We start from the raw sequence: 19,827 nt of genomic DNA on the forward strand, positions 1-19,827 counted from the left end.
GGGTGAAGTTCCCTCTATACTGTCCCATCACACACTCCCAGGGTCAGACACAGAGTGAAGCTCCCTCTACACTGTCCCATCACACACTCCCAGGGTCAGACACAGAGTGAAGCTCCCTCAACACCATCCCATCACACACTCCCAGGGTCAGACACAGAGTGAAGCTCCCTCTACACCATCCCATCACACACTCCCAGGGTCAGACACAGAGTGAAGCTCCCTCTACTCTGAACCATCACACACTCCCAGGGTCAGACACAGAGTGAAGCTCCCTCTACACCATCCCATCACACACTCCCAGGGTCAGACACAGAGTGAACCTCCCTCTACACCGTCCCATCACACACTCCCAGGGTCAGACACAGAGCGAAGCTCCCTCTACACTGTCCCATCACACACTCCCAGGGTCAGACACAGAGTGAAGCTCCCTCTGCACTGTGCCATCACACACTCCCAGGGTCAGACACAGAGTGAAGCTCCCTCTATAATGTCCCATCAATGGCATAAAATAGTTGGGAACCCCAGCTCCCTCCCTCCTTCCGGACCCAGCCCCCTCTCTTTCTTTCGCTCACTCCTTCTCTCTCTGTCTCTCTCTCACTCTCTCAGTCTGCTTGTCTCCTACTCCCTGCCTTTCTCAGCATCTGTATCTGTCTTTCTCTCTCCCGCTCTCTCTCAGTCTCCTGGACCACCCCATCTTCCCGCCCCTCTCATCCTCCCCACCCCCAGAGCGCAGCCGAGATGCTCCGCACGCCAAGCCTGGAGCCCGTGTCCCTGAACGTCGGCGGCACCGTCTACACCACCAACGGCGAGACGCTGAGCCGCTTCCCGGACTCTATGCTGGGTGCGATGATCCGGGGGCAGCTCCCGAGTAGCCGGGACCCAGCGGGGAATCTCTTCATCGACCGCGACGGCAAGACCTTCCGGCATATCCTCAACTACCTGCGGTCTTCGCATCTCGACCTGCCCGAGGATTACAAGGAAATGAGTCTGCTGCGGAGGGAGGCGGATTTCTACCAAATCCAGCCGCTCCTGAGGGATCTCAGCGACCGCGGCCACAACCTGGGCAATGCGCTCCTGCAGTGCAACATCCTGTCCCACACACAGACCCTCCACTTCACCCTTAAGGAGGGACCCCTCAACTACGCCCTCTCCACCTGCCCCGTCACCACCTACCAAGCGCAGGTCTTCTGCACCTGCCCCTCCGTCCTTGCCGTCCTGCGAGAGCGGCTGGTGCTGAGCCCGGACCCTTCCTCCGGGGCCGATAGTAGCCCCCCTCCTCCTCCTCCTCGCCACCGCCTGCAGCTAGAGTGGACCCCAACGGCCGACGATTTGCCGGCGGCCGAGTACTCCCGGCATGGCTTCCGCCGCCTCCTCACCCGCCCCGAAGGCCGGGAGCTGCCGGACGCCCGCAGCCTGGTAGAAGAGGTGCTCGGCCTGGCCCTGAGCCGCGGCTTTCGCCTCGACTATGCCTCCCCGCTGCCCTCCGATGTGCTGGGCTGCACGGCGCTCCGCTTCGTCCGGTACTGAGACCCCGGGAGGGGCCGCTATGTGTGGGAGGTGGGAGAGACCCAGGGCCGCTATGTGAGGGAGGAGGGAGAGAGCTACCTCTCTTCCGTTCGGTTGGGTGGGGGGTTGGTCGTCACAGGGAGGGGTATCGGTAACCATACAGAGAGGGGGCGCGTCTCCGGAGGGGATTCCAGACATAGGGACTCGGAATAGGGGCGCAGTGGTAGAGGGAAGTGCTATCGGGAAGGGAGGGAGTGGAGTTATTTGTACACAGGGGTCTGAGAAATAGACTGGGACTGTTAAATTAAGATCTCTGTGCTCCACCGTCCCATCACACACCCAGGGTCAGACACAGACTGAAGCTCCCTCTACATTGTCTCATCACACACTCCCAGGGACAGACACAGAGTGAAGCTCCCTCTGCATTGTCTCATCACACACTCCCAGGGTCAGACACAGAGTGAAGCTTCCTCTACACTGTCCCATCACACACTCCCAGGGTCAGACACAGAGTGAAGCTCCCTCTTCACTGTCCCATCACACACTCCCAGGGTCAGACACAGAGTGAAGCTCCCTCTACACTGTCCCATCACACACTCCCAGGGTCAGACATAGAGTGAAGCTCCTTCTACACTGTCCCATCACACACTCCCGGGGTCACACACAGAGTGAAACCCGTTTTACACACACACAAACATTACCACATACACACATATCAATACAGACACATACATACACAGTACGTAAACATACACAGACGGATCACACACATACATCGACGCATTTGATCTCAGAACATATACAGCTGTGAAACAGTGAATCAGCTGTCAGAACGACCCAGTTACTCTCTTATGGGGTTTATACCCCGTGAGATCCCCCCTCCCTCCCGCCTCCACCCCTACCGCCGCACTACCGCCCGTCCCCTTCCTGACGAGGTCCTCCCCGTCGCTCGCTTCCACCTCTGCGGTCGGGAGCGAGCCCCACCCTCCCTCTCCTCTCCGGCTGAGGAGCCCTTAGCATCCTCTGGATCTATCGGAGACCTGAGTCGTGACGCGACGTTCCAGGTCTCGCACAGCTCGAAGCGGCGGTGGGTGAGGCTTTTGCAGACGGACCGACCCCGGCAGCTCGTCCGCCCCTCGCCACGGAAGGATCTCCTCCCACACACCCGCAGTGGCAGGCGGCTGTGCTCGGCGGAAGGACGCCCAGTCTCGTCAGGGGCGGCGCCGGGGAGAGATACCTGGAGCGGGAACACCGACACACGTATGGACCACAGCACGGATGCGCTGCGACTCCGCTCCCTATCAACAGGACTGTGTTATTGGATTGGTTTGGGCAACAATGGGTTAACGCTCATACCAGCTCGTTTCCGCACCTTCTGCAACAGTAACCCGGCCACGGGCAGGACTTCCCACGAAAACAAAATGTCTCCTCGGTTTCAACATGAGGCATCCCTTTAGAATCCAACATTCCTCGCTTTCTCGAACGAGCAGCTTAACGCCGAGCTCCAAGCGACAACCGGTGGACCCTAAGGTAAACTTATCTGAACAAAGGCACTGACCCCGTCTTCCTCTCTGCGCGCACGCTGCTCGATCTGCTGGGAGTTTCCAGGATTTTATTTCCAATTCCCTGTACCCGCGGTTTCCACCCGAGAGATTTTCTTCTTCCCTCTCCAAAGGAGATTTCTTCAGTGATTACAGCGTCACATCATCACCATCGTACCAGGATTCGCAATGAGTTTCAAATTACAACCTGATTATCTATTCAGACCGCACTGGAGACCCTGGCGTCCCCGTTGCACTGGAGGAAAACTGGGCTGTTCGGAAATGTGGAAGAGCTCGTTCGTATGTGCGGTATCTCATGACCATGATTGGTCTTGGCAAATTTTTCTCAGAAGTGGTCTGTCATTGTCTTCTTCTGGGCAGTGAGGGGTGACCCCAGCTATTATCAGTACTCTTCAGGGATTGTCTGCCTGGTGTCAGTGGTCACATAACCAGGATTTGTGATCTGCACCGGCTGCTCATATGATAATCCACCACCTGCCCCCATGGGTTCATGTGATGCTGATCTGGGGCTAAGCAGGTGCTACACCTTGCCCAAGGTGACCTGCAGTCTAGTGGAGGGAAGGAGCACCTAACACCTCCTCTGGTAGAGACGTATCTCCACCCTGCCACCCAAAAAAGGAGGCTTGACCCAAAAGGAGAGCAGTGGAGACAATTCAGTGGTGAGCAATAACTTTAACAATGGACTGAAAAATAACAAGCCCAGAGGGACCACACAACAAGAGAGAACAGATACGAAACACAACCAGCAACAAAGACCAGGACTTCAATGAACAAGGGCCTTGGGTGAGAGCTGGGTTTAAATAGGCTGCAGGTGAATAGTTAGAAACAAGTAGCAAGTGACCTCTATTATGCACAGGACTGACACAGGCATGGACATGATCCTGAAAGAGGGCCAGGCAGCTGGCTTGGGCAAAACCTTGGCTACCCAGCTCTCTAGACCTTGGCCAGGCCCAGGGACAAACTGACCAGGAGATCCACCTCCACCAAAGGAACCAGCCCCTCTCCGCATCAGGTGACTGAAGATCAGCAGCATGGGGCTAAAGTGCATCCAGAAACTGAAGAGCAGCTCCTTCAGTGCGGAACAGGACATGGGGAGGGGGAGCGACATCAAGAGGCATTGGAGGACATCCTTCAATGTGTTCAAAGAGCAGGACCCACCTTGGAGATCTCTGGTTCCATCCTAACTGGCAGCCTCACTTGGGAAGGGAAGTGACTGATGTGATTGCTCCCTTGGGTACCTGCATCAACTTGATGGGTGAATGGCTTGCTTCCAGACTGCAATAAGTATGGTGTTCTTAAATAGGATCCGTTTTGTGTTATAGAGAGATCGTCACCAAAGTCATGGGATCTTTCTGTGCTTTCTAAGAGGACTGAGGCTTCAAGGCTCATTGGGGGAAATTGCAGTGCCCCTTCCCCTCTGAGGAGTCATCAATCCCCATGCCTCTGGTGAGATTCGAACCCTCAACTCTGCGGGACAGGGTCATGATTGAACTGCAGGCAACACATTGGGCGGAGGTGTGTTCCCAGGTGACCAACCGCGGAGGTGATGGCAGGAGGGCTCGCGGTGATGCCTGGTATAGTGGTTCATGTCTGGAGAAGCTCAGCCGGTGAGGTGGGCGTTAGTTGCACTGACATGGACATTGATGCATCAGTCATGCAGGGGGTGGGGTGGGGCAAGTGTGGTGGGATAGGTGACGTGTAGGGGTGGTATTCCAGAATCAGAGGTGATTGACCTCATTGATGGTGTGGGGCTTCCTCCAATCAGACGACTGGATCATGAGGAGACCGAGTTTTGTTTGACTTGGGAACGGTTTTCACTGTTCAGGGGAAGGGGGCGTTATCACCACTGAGGTTTCTCCCCTCCATCCCTGGTCTATCCCAGCCATTTTACTCCAACATCACTGACCCCCCGGCCCCCGTCCTTTGAAACACAGGAGGGTGGAGGGAGAGAGACGGAGGGATCATGGAGAGACAGAGAGAGGGTTGAGAGTGAGGAGGGAGTGGGACAGAGCTCAGAGAGAGTGGAGGGAGAGGTTTCTTCTCATCTCAAAGGCTTCCCAGGGACATCCCAGAGCTGGAGTTTTTTTGCTTATTGCACTATTGTGAGATGCCCTCAGCGATTAATTTGCCAAGACGGTAAAACCATTCTGAAGTAGCCTTTCACTTCACTGCAAACCTTTGCCCACTTACTATAAAAATACTGGACCACAGGGAAATTTGTCACACAGGGCTGAGCCACTGGCGATGGTATGGATCTGTGATGAGACCCCCAGATGTTGGGTCCACATAGATGGGAAGGCAGCTGGAAATGGGAAAGACCTGTGGTGGGCCCTTCAGATGTTGATCCCAACAGGTGTTGAGTCCACAGAGATAGGAAAAACCTGAGATGCAGCCTCCAGATATTGGGTCCATGCAGATGGGAAACCAGCTGCAGATGAGAAGGACATGTGGTGGGATCTCCAGATGTTGAGTCCATGGAGATGGGCAGTCAGTTGGTGATGGGAAGCCAGCTGGAGGTGGGAAGGACTGTGATGGTGGTGGGACCTCCAGATTTTAATCCCACCAGATGTTGGATCCACAGAGATGGGAAGCAAACTGGAGATGGGAAGAACCTGTGATGCAACCTCCAGATGTTGATCCCACCAGAAGTTGGGTCCACAGAGATGGGAAGCCAACTGGATATGGGAAGAACCTGTGATGGGACCTCCAGTTGTTGATCCCACCAGCTCTTGGGTTCTGGGAGGTGGGAAACGAGCTGGAGATGGGAAAGACCTGTAATGGAACCTCCATATGTTGATCCCACCAGATGTTGGGAAGCCAATCTGAAAACAGAACCTGGTTGTCCTGTGTCTCAGACCAGTTTCACGCACCCGAGAGGCAGTGAGTTTAATATTGGTTAAGAATGTGTTATCTAGTGCCTTATAGAACATAGAAGAGTGCAGCCACTCATCCCACAATGTCCATGCTGAGCAAGATCACAATGCCAATTTAAACCAAATATCTCTGCCTCCTCCTGATCCACGTTGCTCCACTCTACGTATTCATGTGCTGTCCTGAACACATTGACATTTCTGCTTCCACCTCAGCCCTACCTAGTCACTCACCGCCATGTGTAAAATTAAAGTCTTGCGATGGGGGTGGGGGTGTGGCGGCATGGTCGTGTAGCTGTGAGTATAACTCTGTCACTGCGCCAGCGATCCGGGTACAATCGCTGTCTGCTGTCTGTACGTTCTCCCTGTGACCACATGGCCTCCGGGTGCCCCAGTTTCCTCCCACAGTCCAAAGACGTCTGGGTCAGTAATCTAACTGGTCACGTGGTTAGCAATGGTTCCTTGGGTTGGGAGGGTCTGCATTATAAAATACAATATACTTTGCCCCTCTGACTTTCTGTGCATGGGGGGGGGGTGGATTTCATTAAAACCTCTTGAATGTTGAAAGGCCTTGATGTGGGGAGGATGTTTCCTACGGTGGGGGAGTCTAGGATCTGAGGGCGCAGCCTCAGAATAGAGGGACGTCCATTTAGAATGGAGATGAGGAGGAATTTCTTTCGCCAGAGGGTGGTGAATCTGTGGAATTTGCTGTCACAGGCGGCCGTGGAGGCCGAGTCATTGGGTATATTTAAACAGAGGGCATGAAGGCTTATAGGGAGGAGGCAGGAGACTGGGGCTGAGAGGGAGAATGGATCAGCCGTGATGAAATGGCGGAGCAGACTCGATGGGCCAAATGGCCTAATTCTGCTTCTACATCTTAACCTTATGTACTTGGCATTTTCACCATGGGATTAAGATTCGGACTGTGTTTCTCATAATGTTATGAATGATCTAGTCTCCCCTTGTCATGGAAGTAACCTTGTGCATTACTGTCAATCTCATCACCTTGACTTAGTCTCAGAAGCAGGAGGTTGTGAGTTTGAATCCCAAGCCAGAGACTTGGAAAACTTAATGGGATACGGACACAAAGTGAGGCAAAGCAGCAGAGAGGTCCTGGTCCCTGTACAGATTACACAGGAAGGGGTGTTTGCTGTCTTGAGGCAAATCAGGGTGGACAGATCCCCAGGACCTGACCAGGTGTTCCCTCGGATCCTGTGGGACGTCAGTGCAGGGGCCCCAGCAGAGATATTTAAATCAGGTGACAGGTGAAGTACCGGAGGATTGGAGGATTGCTAATGTTGTTCTGCTCTTTAAGAAAGACTCTAAACATAAACCAGGAAATGATAGGCCGGTGAGCCTGACATTAGTAGTGGGAAAGCTGTTAGAAGCTATTCTAAGGGAATGTGATTATTTGGATAGACCTGGACTGATTAGGGATAGTCAACATGGCTTTGTGTGTGGCAGTCTGTGTCTAACCTATCCTGTGGAGTTTTTCAAGCAAGTTACTAAGAAAGTCAATGAAGGCGAGGCAGTGAATGTTGTTTACATGACTTTAGCAAGGCTTTCACAAGGTACTGCATGGGAGGCTGGTCAAGAAGGTTCAGTCGCTCAGCATTCAAGACAAGGTGATAAATTGGATTAGACATTGGCTTCACAGGAGAAGCCAGGGAGTGGTAGTAGATGGTTGCCTCAGTGCTTTTTCCACTGAGGTTGGGTGGGACTACAACTAGAGGTCATGGGTTAAGGGTGAAAGGTGAAAAGTTTAAGGGGATCATGAGGAGAAATTTTTTCACTCAGAGAGTGGTGAGAGTGTGGAATGAGCTGCTAGCACAAGTGGTGCGTGTGAGCTCAATTTCAACATTAAGAGAAGTTTGGATAGGTACACGGATGGTAGGGGTACAGGGGGCTATGGTCATGGTGCAGGTTGACGGGAGTAGGCAGTTTCAGTGGTTCAGCATGGACTAGATGGGCCAAAGGGCCTGTTTCTGTACTGTAGTTTCTATGACTCTATAAAAATTGGACAGTGTCAGATCCTGAGGAGTCTGGGCAGGGTGGGTATGGGAATAGAAACATAGAAATCTACAGCACTTTACAAGCCCTTTGGCCCACAATGTGCTGCCCATGTAACCTACTCTAGAAGCTGCCTAGAATTTCCCTACCACGTAGCCCTCTATTTTTCTAAGCTCCAAGTACCTATCTAAGAGTCTCTTAAAGGAGATCTGGAAGAATCTAGAATTAGGGGTCACTGGTAAAGAAAAACAAGGGGAGCCATTTCGGACAGAGTCTGGGTGAAATCTTTTCCTCTTGTTGAGTCTTTCGAACTCTCTTCCTCAAAGAGCAATGGGAGTGGAGTTTTGTGTTTGGACAGAGGATCTAGGCAGGCAAGAGGAAGGTCACTGGGATTGTATAGACGAGGTTACAATTGAACCTTATTGATTGGCAGAATAGGACTGAGTATTCGTAATCTACGTGTTCGAGCTTCAGTGCAGTCCTGACAGTGTGGGTCACCACTGGGATTACCATCTCCTCAGCTGGCCCTATCCACTCCTAAGGCAAGTTTTTAGTTATTAGTTATTAGTTATCCATTGCAGTATGGATCCATTTTAGTTATTAGTCAAGTCAAGTTTATTGTCATGTAACTACATACATGTATACTGTCAAAGGAGACAATGTTTCTCCGGAACTGGGTAGACATAACACACAATAACTTATTAAAATAAGGATAAGATCTGTTGATGAATCACACATAAATAACAAACTAAAGCGTATAAATTAAATATTGTAAGATATGGAACCGGTGACACTTCGAATGTGATGCGGCAGGGAGCTCAGAAGCCTAATGTCCTGAGGAAAGATACTGTTTCCCATCCTGACCGTTCTTGTCTTTCTGCATCGGAGTCTCCTGCCTGGTGGTAGAAAGTCAAAGAGAATACTGAATGGATGAGTGGGATCCTTGATAAGACGAAAGGCCCTGTGTATTCAGCATTCCTGATAAATGTCCCCGATGGATGGTAGGGAGACCCCAGTGATCCTCTCGGCCATTCTCACTGTCCTTTGTAGGGATTTCCAGTCCGATGCTCGGCTGTTCCCATACCAGATGGAGATGCAGCTTGTCAGGACACTCCCAGTGGTGCTCCTGTAAAACACAGTTAAGATGGGAAGTGGGGGGCGTTGAGGGAGCCTCACTTGCTCAGCCTCCTCAGGAAGTGGAGGCACTGCTGTGCCGTCTTACTCAGGGAGGTGATATTGAAGGACCAAGTGACGTGCATTAGAGCTGCCGCCTCCCAACGCCTGAGAGCCAAGTCCGAGCCCGATCTCCGACACTGTGTGAGGGTGGAGGTTGCATGTTCTCCTTGCGACCGTGTGATTTTCCACCCCCAGGGTGCTCCGTTCCCTCCTGCATCACAATGGCATGCGGGGTTGGTGGGTTAGTGGGCCGCTTGTGCATTACCCCCACCCCCCGAGTGATGGGCACATGGATGAAGGCAAAATGGAGGGCTACGTGCAAGGGAAGGGTTAGATTGATCTTGGAGTAGGTTAAAAGGTTGACACAACACTGCGGGCTGAAGGACATGTATTGTACTCTAATGGTCTATGTTCTCTGTAGTGTGTGTGGGTGAGGGGTAGAACTTGGGGGGAGCTGATGGAATGAGGGGAGAATAGAGTGGATTTAATATAAATGATTGATGGTCAGCAGGGACTCGATGGGCTGAAAGGCCTTTCACCTGCTGTGCGACTGTATGACTGGATGAGAAGCCAGAAAGTTGTCTCGCTGGATCCATTGCAGTATGGCAGGTTATCTGACCATTGCAGATTGTGTGATCTTGCTGATTAAACCGGCAGTCATGTCTCCTACCCCCCAACACGACTGCCTGGTGAAAGAATCATTTTTCCAGAAAGAGGTGTATAAATGCAAGATCTCCTCTAACAGGCAACTTTAATAAGGTATGCATTCTGTGGAAAAAAAACACTGTCTTCATCAAGACTGCAATACTAATAAAACTTTTATCTACTTTCTGATACTTTTCAAGCCTCTTTATTTATTTAGTGATACTGCACGGCTCTTCAATTCACACTGCACCCCCAACAAACCCGATTTTACCCTAACCTAATCACAGGACAATTTTACAATGACTGTGGGAGGAAACCAGAGCACCCAGAGTAAACCCACAGGGAGGATGTGTGGCGACTCCTTAAAGAAGTGCGCTGGAATTGAACTCAGAACTCCAGCACTCCCCGAGTCACGCTAACCGCTACACCACCGTGGTGTTCTTATGTCTCTTCCTTCAACACCTTAGAAGCAGGACCTGTACTGTGCTGATGTGAACTGGACTTTTTATGGGCTCTGGAATGGGTGCTACGCAAAGGCAGGTTCAGACTACAGCAAAAAACTGCAGCTGCTGAAAAGCTGAAACGAAAACAGAGAAGGCTGGAAATGTTCAGCGGGTCAGGCAGCATCCGAGGAGAGAGAAACAAACTTAACATCTGAGGTCGACAACTTTTCATTTACCCAAAGTACAGAAGTGGGGCAGATACAATGGCGCAGCAGGTAGAGACCCAGGTTCGATTCTGACATCGGGTATTGTGCATGTGGGATTTGCACACCATCTCGGTTCCTGTCTAGGGAGCAGATTCCCATTCGGGAATGGATGTGTAGAAAATCCCCAGAGATAAATGCAATGCCTCCGCTCTTGAGACCCATCAGCACCAGCATTTGGGATGTTCCGTTAGGAGGAGATGAGATCCTGGCAAGCTGCACGAAGTATAAATAAACCTCAGCTCTCCTGTCAGAATCCCATCTGTGACAGAAACAGAATGGGAGTCAGAAAAGCAGGATCTCCCGGTGGCCGCCCATTTCAATTCTACTTCCCGTTCCCATCCCGACATGTCAGTACATGGCTCTCTCTGCCGCCTCGACGAGGCCACGCTCAGGTTAGAGGAGCGACATCTTATTATTCCAACTGGGTAGCCTCCAACCTAATAGCATGAACATCGTCTCGAACTTCTGGTAATGACTCCCAACCCAACTCCTTCACCATTCCCCGTTCCCATTTCCCTCTCACCTTCTCTCCTTACCTGCCCATCTCCTCCCTCTGGTGCTCCTCCCCTTCCCTTTCTTCCATGGTCTTCTGTCCTCCCCTATCAGATTCCCCCTTCTGCAGCCCGTTACCTCTTTCACCAATCACCTTCCCAGCTCTTTACTTCACCCCGCCCCCTCTCCCAGATTCACCTATCACCTGCCACCTTGTACGTCTTCCTGTCCTCCCCCACCCCCCATCTTCTTACCCTTCCTTTCCGGTCCTGAAGAAGGGTCTCACCCGAAACATCAACTGTGCACTCTTTCCCCTAGATGCTGCCTGGCCTGCTGAGTTCCCTCAGCATTTGTTTGCGTGTAGCTTTGGATTTCCAGCAACTGCAGATTTTCTCATGTTTGTGGAAGTAACTTCTCAACCCCCAAACAGAGGAAATTTGCCTGGTAATGCATTCATGGCCGCTCCCCTCCTTCACCTGTGGCCGTGCTCAGTGCACCTGCCGGTCTCTTCTGATTTTTTAAATTTCAAAATATACTTTATACAAAAATAAATTATATACAATAAACCATTCAATAACTTTTCATCCTTTACATACGTTTCCATTATGGTCTGTACATATCCGTATTTATAGTCACCCACGTGGCACTCCAGTTGTTCACTTTACCACATCATTGTTGAGGGGTATACTCCCCGCCACCCGACCCCTCCCACTCCCGCGGGTGGCGAAACCTATACTGTGGTCCTTCCCCACCGGGCCCTTGCGGTGGCTGCGCCAAGTTTCAGTGCGTCCCTCAGCACGTACTCCTGCAGCCGAGAATGTGCCAGTCGGCAGCATTCTCCCACGGACATCTCCATGTGCTGGTAGATCATCAAGTTTCGGGCCGACCAAAGAGCGTCTTTCACCGAGTTGATGATCTGCCAGCAGCACCGGATGTTGGTCTCCGTGTGCGTCCCCGGGAACGGCCCGTAGATCAGAGAGTCCTTCTGATGCCTGTCGACCCCATGTGGAGGTGCGAGCACACTTGGTTCGCCAGGTGGGGATACCACCCCTATAAACCTGGCTGTGGCCCCGCCCTCACCTGTCCCGCCAAGGATGGCCACCCCCTCCCTGACACCACCCACTGGCTCTGAGCCCGCCCTCACCTGTTCCAGGAGCAGGACCACGCCCACCTCCCTGGCCACGCTCATACCTGTTCCGCCAGGTGTGGCTTGAAGCCAGTCCACCGCAGAGTCGGCGCTGGAGCCGGAGTTGCAGGTGAGTGAGGCGGCGAGGAGGGAAGGAAGGGACTTTATCTTTAACTAGCGCCGTATCGGCCGCAGTCGCCACCCGGTTGTTCTCCTGCAGGGCCGCCCTTCTGCAAACCGGGAGTCTTAAAGGCGCGGGCTCCCATTACATTGTCGACCACCCTGCCAGCAGTCTCTAGCGTTTTATTAAATGAGATGTGACATTCCTGGATGAAATCCAGCTGGAAATTAAAACTGCCATCCTGGTGTGTGGAGGGAAGGCTTCTGAGTTGCCGTTGTAAAGTTTATCAAAGTGACTCCCCAAGGAAAGAAAGTACTGGTGCGTCTGAAACAGGTTTCGCGCATTCCTCCGGGTCCTGTCCCGTCTTGTCTATTTTGTACGCAGTCCCCTGGCTGAATTACCAAAGATTTATTTAAAATGAACAAAACAAATCTTTCAAAACATCTTTATACCTCTAATACTCTCCCGCCTTTGAAGGCCGAGATTGGGGAATGCGGAAATTCTGTTAGTATTTTGGTCTCTGAGTCACCAAGGGGTTGTGAGGTGTCTCCTGTCCTTAATTCCTGCACATACATACACTCAACACTCAAACACGGGCCTGTTTGTTCCTGTGTGACAGATACTACCCAGATCTCAGTTCCTAGACGGAGTTGAAAGGAGTGTTTAGATTAGTGGGGCTTTGGTTTGATTCTCTGGGGAACCGCTGTGTCAAGCAGCTCCTCCATCCGCCGAAAGTGGAACGTCCCCGTGGACAAACATTTTAATTCGGATTCCCACTCCCGTTCCCCTTCAGACATGTCAGTCCATGACCTCCCCCGTACCAAGATGAGGCCACCTTCACGGTGGCGGAGCACGACCTTGTGTTCTGCCTGGGCAGCCTCTAACATGATGGCATGGATATGGATTTCACCTTCTGATTAAAAAAAAATCTCCCCTCCCCTCTATTCCCCACTCTGACCTTTTACTTCTCACCTGCCCATCACTTCCCTCAGGGTCCCCTCCTCCTTCCCTTTCCCCCATGTCCCACTCTCCTCTCCTCTCCGATTCCTTCCTCTCCAGCCCTTCACCTTTCCCACCCACTTGGCTTCACCTATCACCTTCCAGCCAGCCTCCTAACCCTCCCCTCCCCTCCTCTTTTTATTTTGGTATCTTCCCCTCCCCCACTTCTCAGTGCTGACGAAGGGTCCCGGTCTGAAATGTCACTGTTTATTATTTCCCAAAGATGCTGCCTGACCTGCTGAGTTCGGTAAATTTATCTCTTTCTGAGTTGAACTTGCCCTCTGTTGATTTGAACTTCTAAGCAGGACTTGACGTCGGCCTCAACTTCGGTGTCAAACCTCATTTCTAGGTCAGTTCTGGGTTCAGTTTCTCAATGGATTTTAAATTCTGCTGATTGAGATTTTAAGTGGATCTTGCTTTGTATGGATCTAGTTTCTGAATAAGCATCTGTCCAGGGCATTGGTTTCTAGTATATCTTTTAAAAAATGTATTTATTGAGATACAGTGCAGAATAGGCCCTTCTGGTCCTTCGATCCACACTGCCCACTGATTTAAACCTAGCCTAATCACAGGGCGATTTACAATGACCAATTAATCTACTAAATGGAAGATCTTTGGACTGTGAGAGGAAACCAGAGCACCTGGAGGAAATCCATGCATATCAGAATCGGGTTTAATATTGCTGGCATATGTCTGACTTGGCATCAACAGATCAATGCAATACATGATAAAGGGAAAAATTACAGTGTGTCTATACAGTATGTATATTAGTTAAATTAAAAAATAGTAATGCAAGAACAGAAATAATCAAAAATAGTGAGTTAGTGTTCATGGGTTCAATGTCCATTCAGAAATCTGATGGCAGAAGGGAAGAACCGATTTCTGAATCACTGAGTGTGTGTCTTTAGGCTCCTGTACCTCCTCCCTGATGGTAACATTGAGAAGAGGACATGCCCTGATGGGGGTCCTTAATGATGGATGCCCCCTTTCTGAGGCACTGCCCCTTGAAGATGCCCTGGATACTACAGAGCCCCGTGCCCATGATGGAGCTGACTGAGTTTACAGTTCTCTGCAGCTTAATTCGATCCTGCGCAATGACGCTCCCCTACCCCCCATACCGGACAGTGATGTCAGAATGCTCTCCACGGTACGTCTGTAGAAGTTTTTGAGTTTTTTAGGTGGCAAACCAGAACCCCTCAAACTCACAGGGAGAACATACAAACTGCTTTCAGACAGCGATGTGAATTGAACCTGGGTCACTGGTATGGTAAGGTGCTGTGTATCTGAGACTGTTGTAAAGGTGTGTGGAGGTGGCTAAGCGATTCTGTTTGGAAGATGGCTCCAGCTTCCTGCTGACTGTGTTTTCACAGCTTTGTTTACGTTGAGCAGTCTGTAATCGGGTCAGTGAGCCACATGGGGTGGGCGGTTCAGAAACTAGATACCGTCATCCCCAGCACGGGATAATTGACGCAAGGGATGAGTGGTGGTGATCCACCCAGGAACCAGTCCTCTGATGGGAAGTATGACTAAGTGGGAAGTTGTTTCTGGAGGGAAGATGGACTGGTATCATTTGGCTTGCCCACCGTGATGCACTGACATAGGATTTTGTATATTTTATAGTTAAATAATATTGGAGTAGTCTTGTATCTATAGTGGTTGAGTAGGCATTCTTGTTCATTAAAATAATTCATTACAGGTTCAAAGGTTCATTTTTAATATCAGAGAGTGTATACAGTATACAACCTGAAATTTGTATGCTTCACAGACATCCACAAAACAAGAAACACCATAGAATGAATGATAGAAACATCAATGCCCCGACCCCCCACCCTGCATAGGTTACACGTATAAATACGTGAATTACATGCGCCATCACGCACCATGGTCCTGGAAGAATGTTGTTTCATTTTTACCGTGTACTATACCAGCAGTTTATGGTTGAAATGACAATAAAAAGCGACTTGACTTGAATTGACATGATGTGCGTGTGCCTCTCTTAAGAGTAGACCTGAAGATAGACCCACGATCTTCCGTGTCTCCCTTTGAATTAATTTAATGCCTTGAAGTTACAAAACATAATACAGCATTTGTCTTCAATGGCGCATCTTTAAACTTCGTACCTGGCACAGAATTCACTGTCTCCCAGGCGGTCTGCCCGGCATAGGATTAATCATCTCCCAGGCATTCTGCCTGGCACAGAATTCACCATCTCCCAGGCAGTCTGCCTGGCACAGAATTCACCATCTCCCAGGCATTCTGCCTGGCTCAGAATTCATTATCTCCCAGGCATTCTGCCTGGCACAGAATCCACCATCTCCCAGGCATTCTGCCTGGCTCAGAATTCATCATCTCCCAGGCATTCTGCCCGGCACAGAATTCATCATCTCCCAGGCATTCTGCCTGGCTCAGAATTCATCATCTCCCAGGCATTCTGCCCGGCACAGAATTCATCATCTCCCAGGCATTCTGCCTGGCACAGAATTTACTATCTCCCAAGCAGTCTGCTTGGCACAGAATTCATCATCTCCCAGGCATTCTGCCTGGCACAGAATTCACTATCTCCCAGGCAGTCTGCCCAGCGCAGGTGACTGAATCCGAATCAGACTCAGGTTTGTTCTCACTGACGTGTATCATGTAGACACAAAAATGACTATATGTTATAGATTAAATACATAGTGTCAAAGACATATAGTGAGCTAGTGTTCATGGACTATTCAGAAATCTGATGATGGAGTGGATGAAGCTGTTTCCAAAACATTGAGTGTGTGTCTTCAGGCTCCTGTACCTTCTCCCTGATGGTAGCAATGAGAAGAGGGTGGTGAGGTTTCTTTGTGATGGATGCCACATTCTTGAGTCAGTGCCTGTTGAAGATGGTCTCGATGGTGGGGGGCTTGTGCCTGAGATGGACTTGGCTGGGTCTCCGACCACTGCATCCTCTCGCGATCCTGTGAACTGGAGCCTCCACACAAGACGGTGGTGCCACCGGTCAGTCGTTAGAACTCAGAGACACTGGCCGCCACAGTAGCGTAACAGTGGGCGTGATTCCGTTATGGCTCGGGGCCACCTGGAGTTCGGAGTTCAATTCCGGTGCCGCTCTGTTAGGAGTCTCTACGTCCTCCCCGTGGAATGTGTGGGTTTTCCCTGGGGCTCCAGTTTCACAGAAAACCTACAGCAGAATACAGGCCCTTTGGCCCACAAAGCTCTGCCTAACATGTGCCTACCTTAGAAATTACTAGGCTTACCTATAGCCCTCTATTTTTCTAAGCTCCACGTACCTCTCCAAAAGTCTCTTAAATATCCCTATCATATCTGCCTCCACAACCATTGCTGGCAGCCCATTCCACGCACTCACCACTCTGAGTAGAAAAACTTACCTCTGACATCTCCTCTGTACCTACTCCCCAGCACCTTAAAACTGTGTCATCTTGTGGCAACCATTTCAGCCCTGGGAAAAAGCCTCTGACTGTCCACACGATCAATGCCTCTCAGCATCTTATGCACCTCTATCAGGTCACCTCTCATCCTCCCACATCATCAGGTGTCCTCGCACAGTCCAAAGACGTACTGGGTCAGTTAATAGATTAGAATCAGAATCAGGTTTATTATCATGGGCATGTGATGTGAGATTTGTAATATTGTCCCGTGATTAGGAAAGGGTTAATTGGGTTTGCTGTGGGTGCTGTTCAAAGGGCTGAAAGGGCCCACTCCCCACTGTATTGCCAAATAAAATAAAAAATAAATACATCAGTCTGGGCGAGGGCACTTCTGTGGATCCACCGATCTGGAGACAGTTTTGGTGGTATCTCTACTTCGTTGGGAGTTTCAGGAGACTTGGTATGTCACCAAAGATTCTTGCAACTGTCTACAGTGCAGAGCGTTCCGAGTGATGTGAAGGCACCGATGCGAGGGGCTGCGTAGGGCTGTAGAATTAGACAACTCCATCACAGGCACAACCCTCCCTGCCATCAAGGACATCTTTCAGAGGTTGTGCCTCAAGAAAGCGGAATTGGCGTTCTCAGTATTTAGGACATGCCCTGCTCTCGTTACTGCCATGAGGGATACACTTTAGGAACAGCTTCTTCCCCTCTGCCAGCAGTTCGGGCCATGAACACAGCTCACTATTCCTTTTTTGCACTACTTTTAAACTTTTTTTTGTAACATACAGTAATATTTTATATCCTGCACTGTACTGCTGCCATAAAACAACAAATTTCATGACATACGCTGGTGATAATAAACCTGATTCTGATTCGGTTACAAACCCTGTCATAGGAGGATATTGTCAGGCAGGCACAGAGGAACGGTCCTAGGTCTCGGCGGAGAAATGCAGCCTCCCCACCGTCTTCTGAGAACATCCGGCCTACAGTGTCTCATAGTGGGGGAGGGGGGGAAGAAACACCCAGGACAGGGTTGGTTGGGAAGCTCGAGAGGTGGAAGGGGCCAAATCCCACATGGGTTATCCCCGACCCTGTTCGCACATTGGCCTTACCTGTCAAGTTGGGCTGCTCAGAGCTCAGGGTCAGCAGGTCACCCTGAGGGAGAAGGAGGGACGGACTCTGGCACCAATGCAGCACGTGTCAGCAGGCCACCTGCGAAGCTGGTTTTCCAGAAACTTGAAGGACAGAAACTGGTTCCTTTCTTTCTCGTTCACATCACCAACGAGATCAATTCATCCTTAGGAGCTGATTATATTTATTTTTATTATCTTTTATTTACAGCCTGGTAGCCGGTCTTTCTGGTCCAATGCACCCATGCTGCCTAATTAAACCCCACATGACCAATGAATCTACTAACCTGTAGACCGTTAGGACGTGCAAGGACACTGAAGCTCCCAGAAGAACCCATGTGGTCACAAACTCCTTACAGACAGCAGGGGATTTGAACCGGGGCTACAGGTGCTATAATAGCATTACACTAAACACTACACTCACTGACCAGGGTATTGTCACTTCGATAATTTATTATCAAAGTTACACTATTTCTGTGGGTCCACAGGTCAGATTGGGTTTTAGAGACAATCTTCTTGCTAATACTATAATTTTAATTCCATTTCTTAGAAATTTAATATTATGTTCCCTTGAGAATGTAGTGGGATTTGAACTCGTGTCTCTGGTGTAGTCTTTAGGTTTTTGGGTGGTGGGGAGATAGGGAGATGCGTCTCTACCAAAGGAGGTGTAACATATTCCTTCCCTCTGCTAGCCTGCAGGTCACCCTTGGGCGAGTTGTGGCACCTGCGTAGCCCCCCCCCCCACACCACGGATCAGGGTCACATGAAGCCATGGGGGCAGGTGGATGGTCGTATGAGCAGCTGTTGCATATCACAAGTCCTGCTTATGGGACCTCTGATGCTAGACAGACAATCTCCGATAATGGCTGGGCGGAGGGTTAATGCTTTGCTTCTGCTTGTGCGTGAGAGGGGGTGGGGGCTTTGGGGTTCTAACGCTTTTCTGTCATTCATTCTTTGGGGTTTCCCTTCTGTTTTGAGGATGTCTGTGGAGGGTAAGAATTTCAGGTTGTGTACTGTCTACATTCTCTGATCTTAAATCGAACCATTGAACATGTACCAAGATGCAGGAAAAAACATTTGCTTGCATTCTATCCAGACAGATCAATGCATACCTAAAAGTGTTAGGTATTAAATAGAAAAAAAACTTAGGATACAGAGTAACAGTCACAGAGAGGATGCGGTGCAGGTGGACAAATAAAGTGTAAGGTTCACCACAAGGTAGATGAAGAGATCAAGAATTTATCTTAAATGAATCAGAGGTTCATTCAATAGCCTTATAGCAGTGGGATAAGTTCAAAGTAAATTTATTATCAAATACATATACGTCACAATATACAACCCTGAGATTCATTTTCCTGCAGGCACACTCAGCAAATCTATAGAATAGTAACTATAACAGGATCTATGAAAGATCAACCAGAGTGCAGAAGACAGCAAACTGTGCAAATGCAAATATAAATAAATAGCAATAAATAATGAGAACATGAGATACAGAGTCCTTAAAGTGAGATCACCGGTTGTGGGAATATTTCAATGATGGGGCAACTGAGTCTAGTTATCCCTTTTGTTCGAGACCCCGATGGTTCAGAGCTAGTAACTGGTCTTAAACTTGGTGCAAGTCCTGAGGCTCTTGTACCTTCCAGATAGATAGATACTTTATTAATTCCAAAGAAAATTACAGTGTCACAGTAACATTGCAAGTGCACAGATATACAAATATTAGAAGTTAAGAAAGAAACAATAAGTTACCTCAAGCAGTCTAACAGGAGGGGTCATCACTTCCCTGACTACAGGTTGACTCATTATAGTGCCTAATGGCCGAGGGTTAAAAATGACATCACATAGCGCTCTTTGGAGCAGCGCAGTTGTCTATTACTAAAGGTGCTCCCCTGTTCAGCCAAGGTGGCATTCAGAGGGTGAGAAACATTGTCCTGAACTGCCAGGATTTTCCATCGGATCCTTTGTTCTACCACAGACTCCAGAGTGTCCAGTTTGACTCCTATAACAGAGCCAGCCTTTCCAATCAGTTTATTGAGCCTGTTGGTATCACCTGTGTTGATGTCATTGCCCTAGTACACCACTGCATAGAAGACTGTATTGGCAA

At 49.9% G+C, this 19,827-nt stretch overlaps 2 protein-coding genes across 4 annotated transcripts in view; both read left to right on the forward strand.

Annotated features, from left to right (window-relative positions):
• Window positions 1-591: 591 nt before the first annotated feature.
• LOC140197818 (BTB/POZ domain-containing protein KCTD21-like) lies at window positions 592-1,582 on the forward strand. The gene has a single exon (XM_072258283.1). The coding sequence runs from the start codon at window positions 739-741 to the stop codon at window positions 1,525-1,527; it is 789 nt and encodes a 262-aa protein (XP_072114384.1). The 5' UTR covers window positions 592-738; the 3' UTR covers window positions 1,528-1,582.
• A 10,592-nt stretch (window positions 1,583-12,174) lies between these two features.
• The window catches only part of LOC140197819 (activated CDC42 kinase 1-like), a 72,499-nt gene continuing 64,846 nt past the window's right edge, over window positions 12,175-19,827 (forward strand). For 2 of the 3 annotated variants that reach the window (XM_072258285.1, XM_072258287.1), the window contains exon 1: window positions 12,175-12,226. The gene's annotated coding sequence lies outside the window, so the exon portion shown is untranslated. Of the gene's footprint in view, window positions 12,227-13,510; window positions 13,566-19,827 lie in introns of those variants that run through there. The other variant, XM_072258286.1, reaches the window with a different exon arrangement.

This window comes from Mobula birostris, chromosome 5, assembly GCF_030028105.1.
Source record: "Mobula birostris isolate sMobBir1 chromosome 5, sMobBir1.hap1, whole genome shotgun sequence".
NCBI lineage: Eukaryota > Metazoa > Chordata > Chondrichthyes > Myliobatiformes > Myliobatidae > Mobula > Mobula birostris.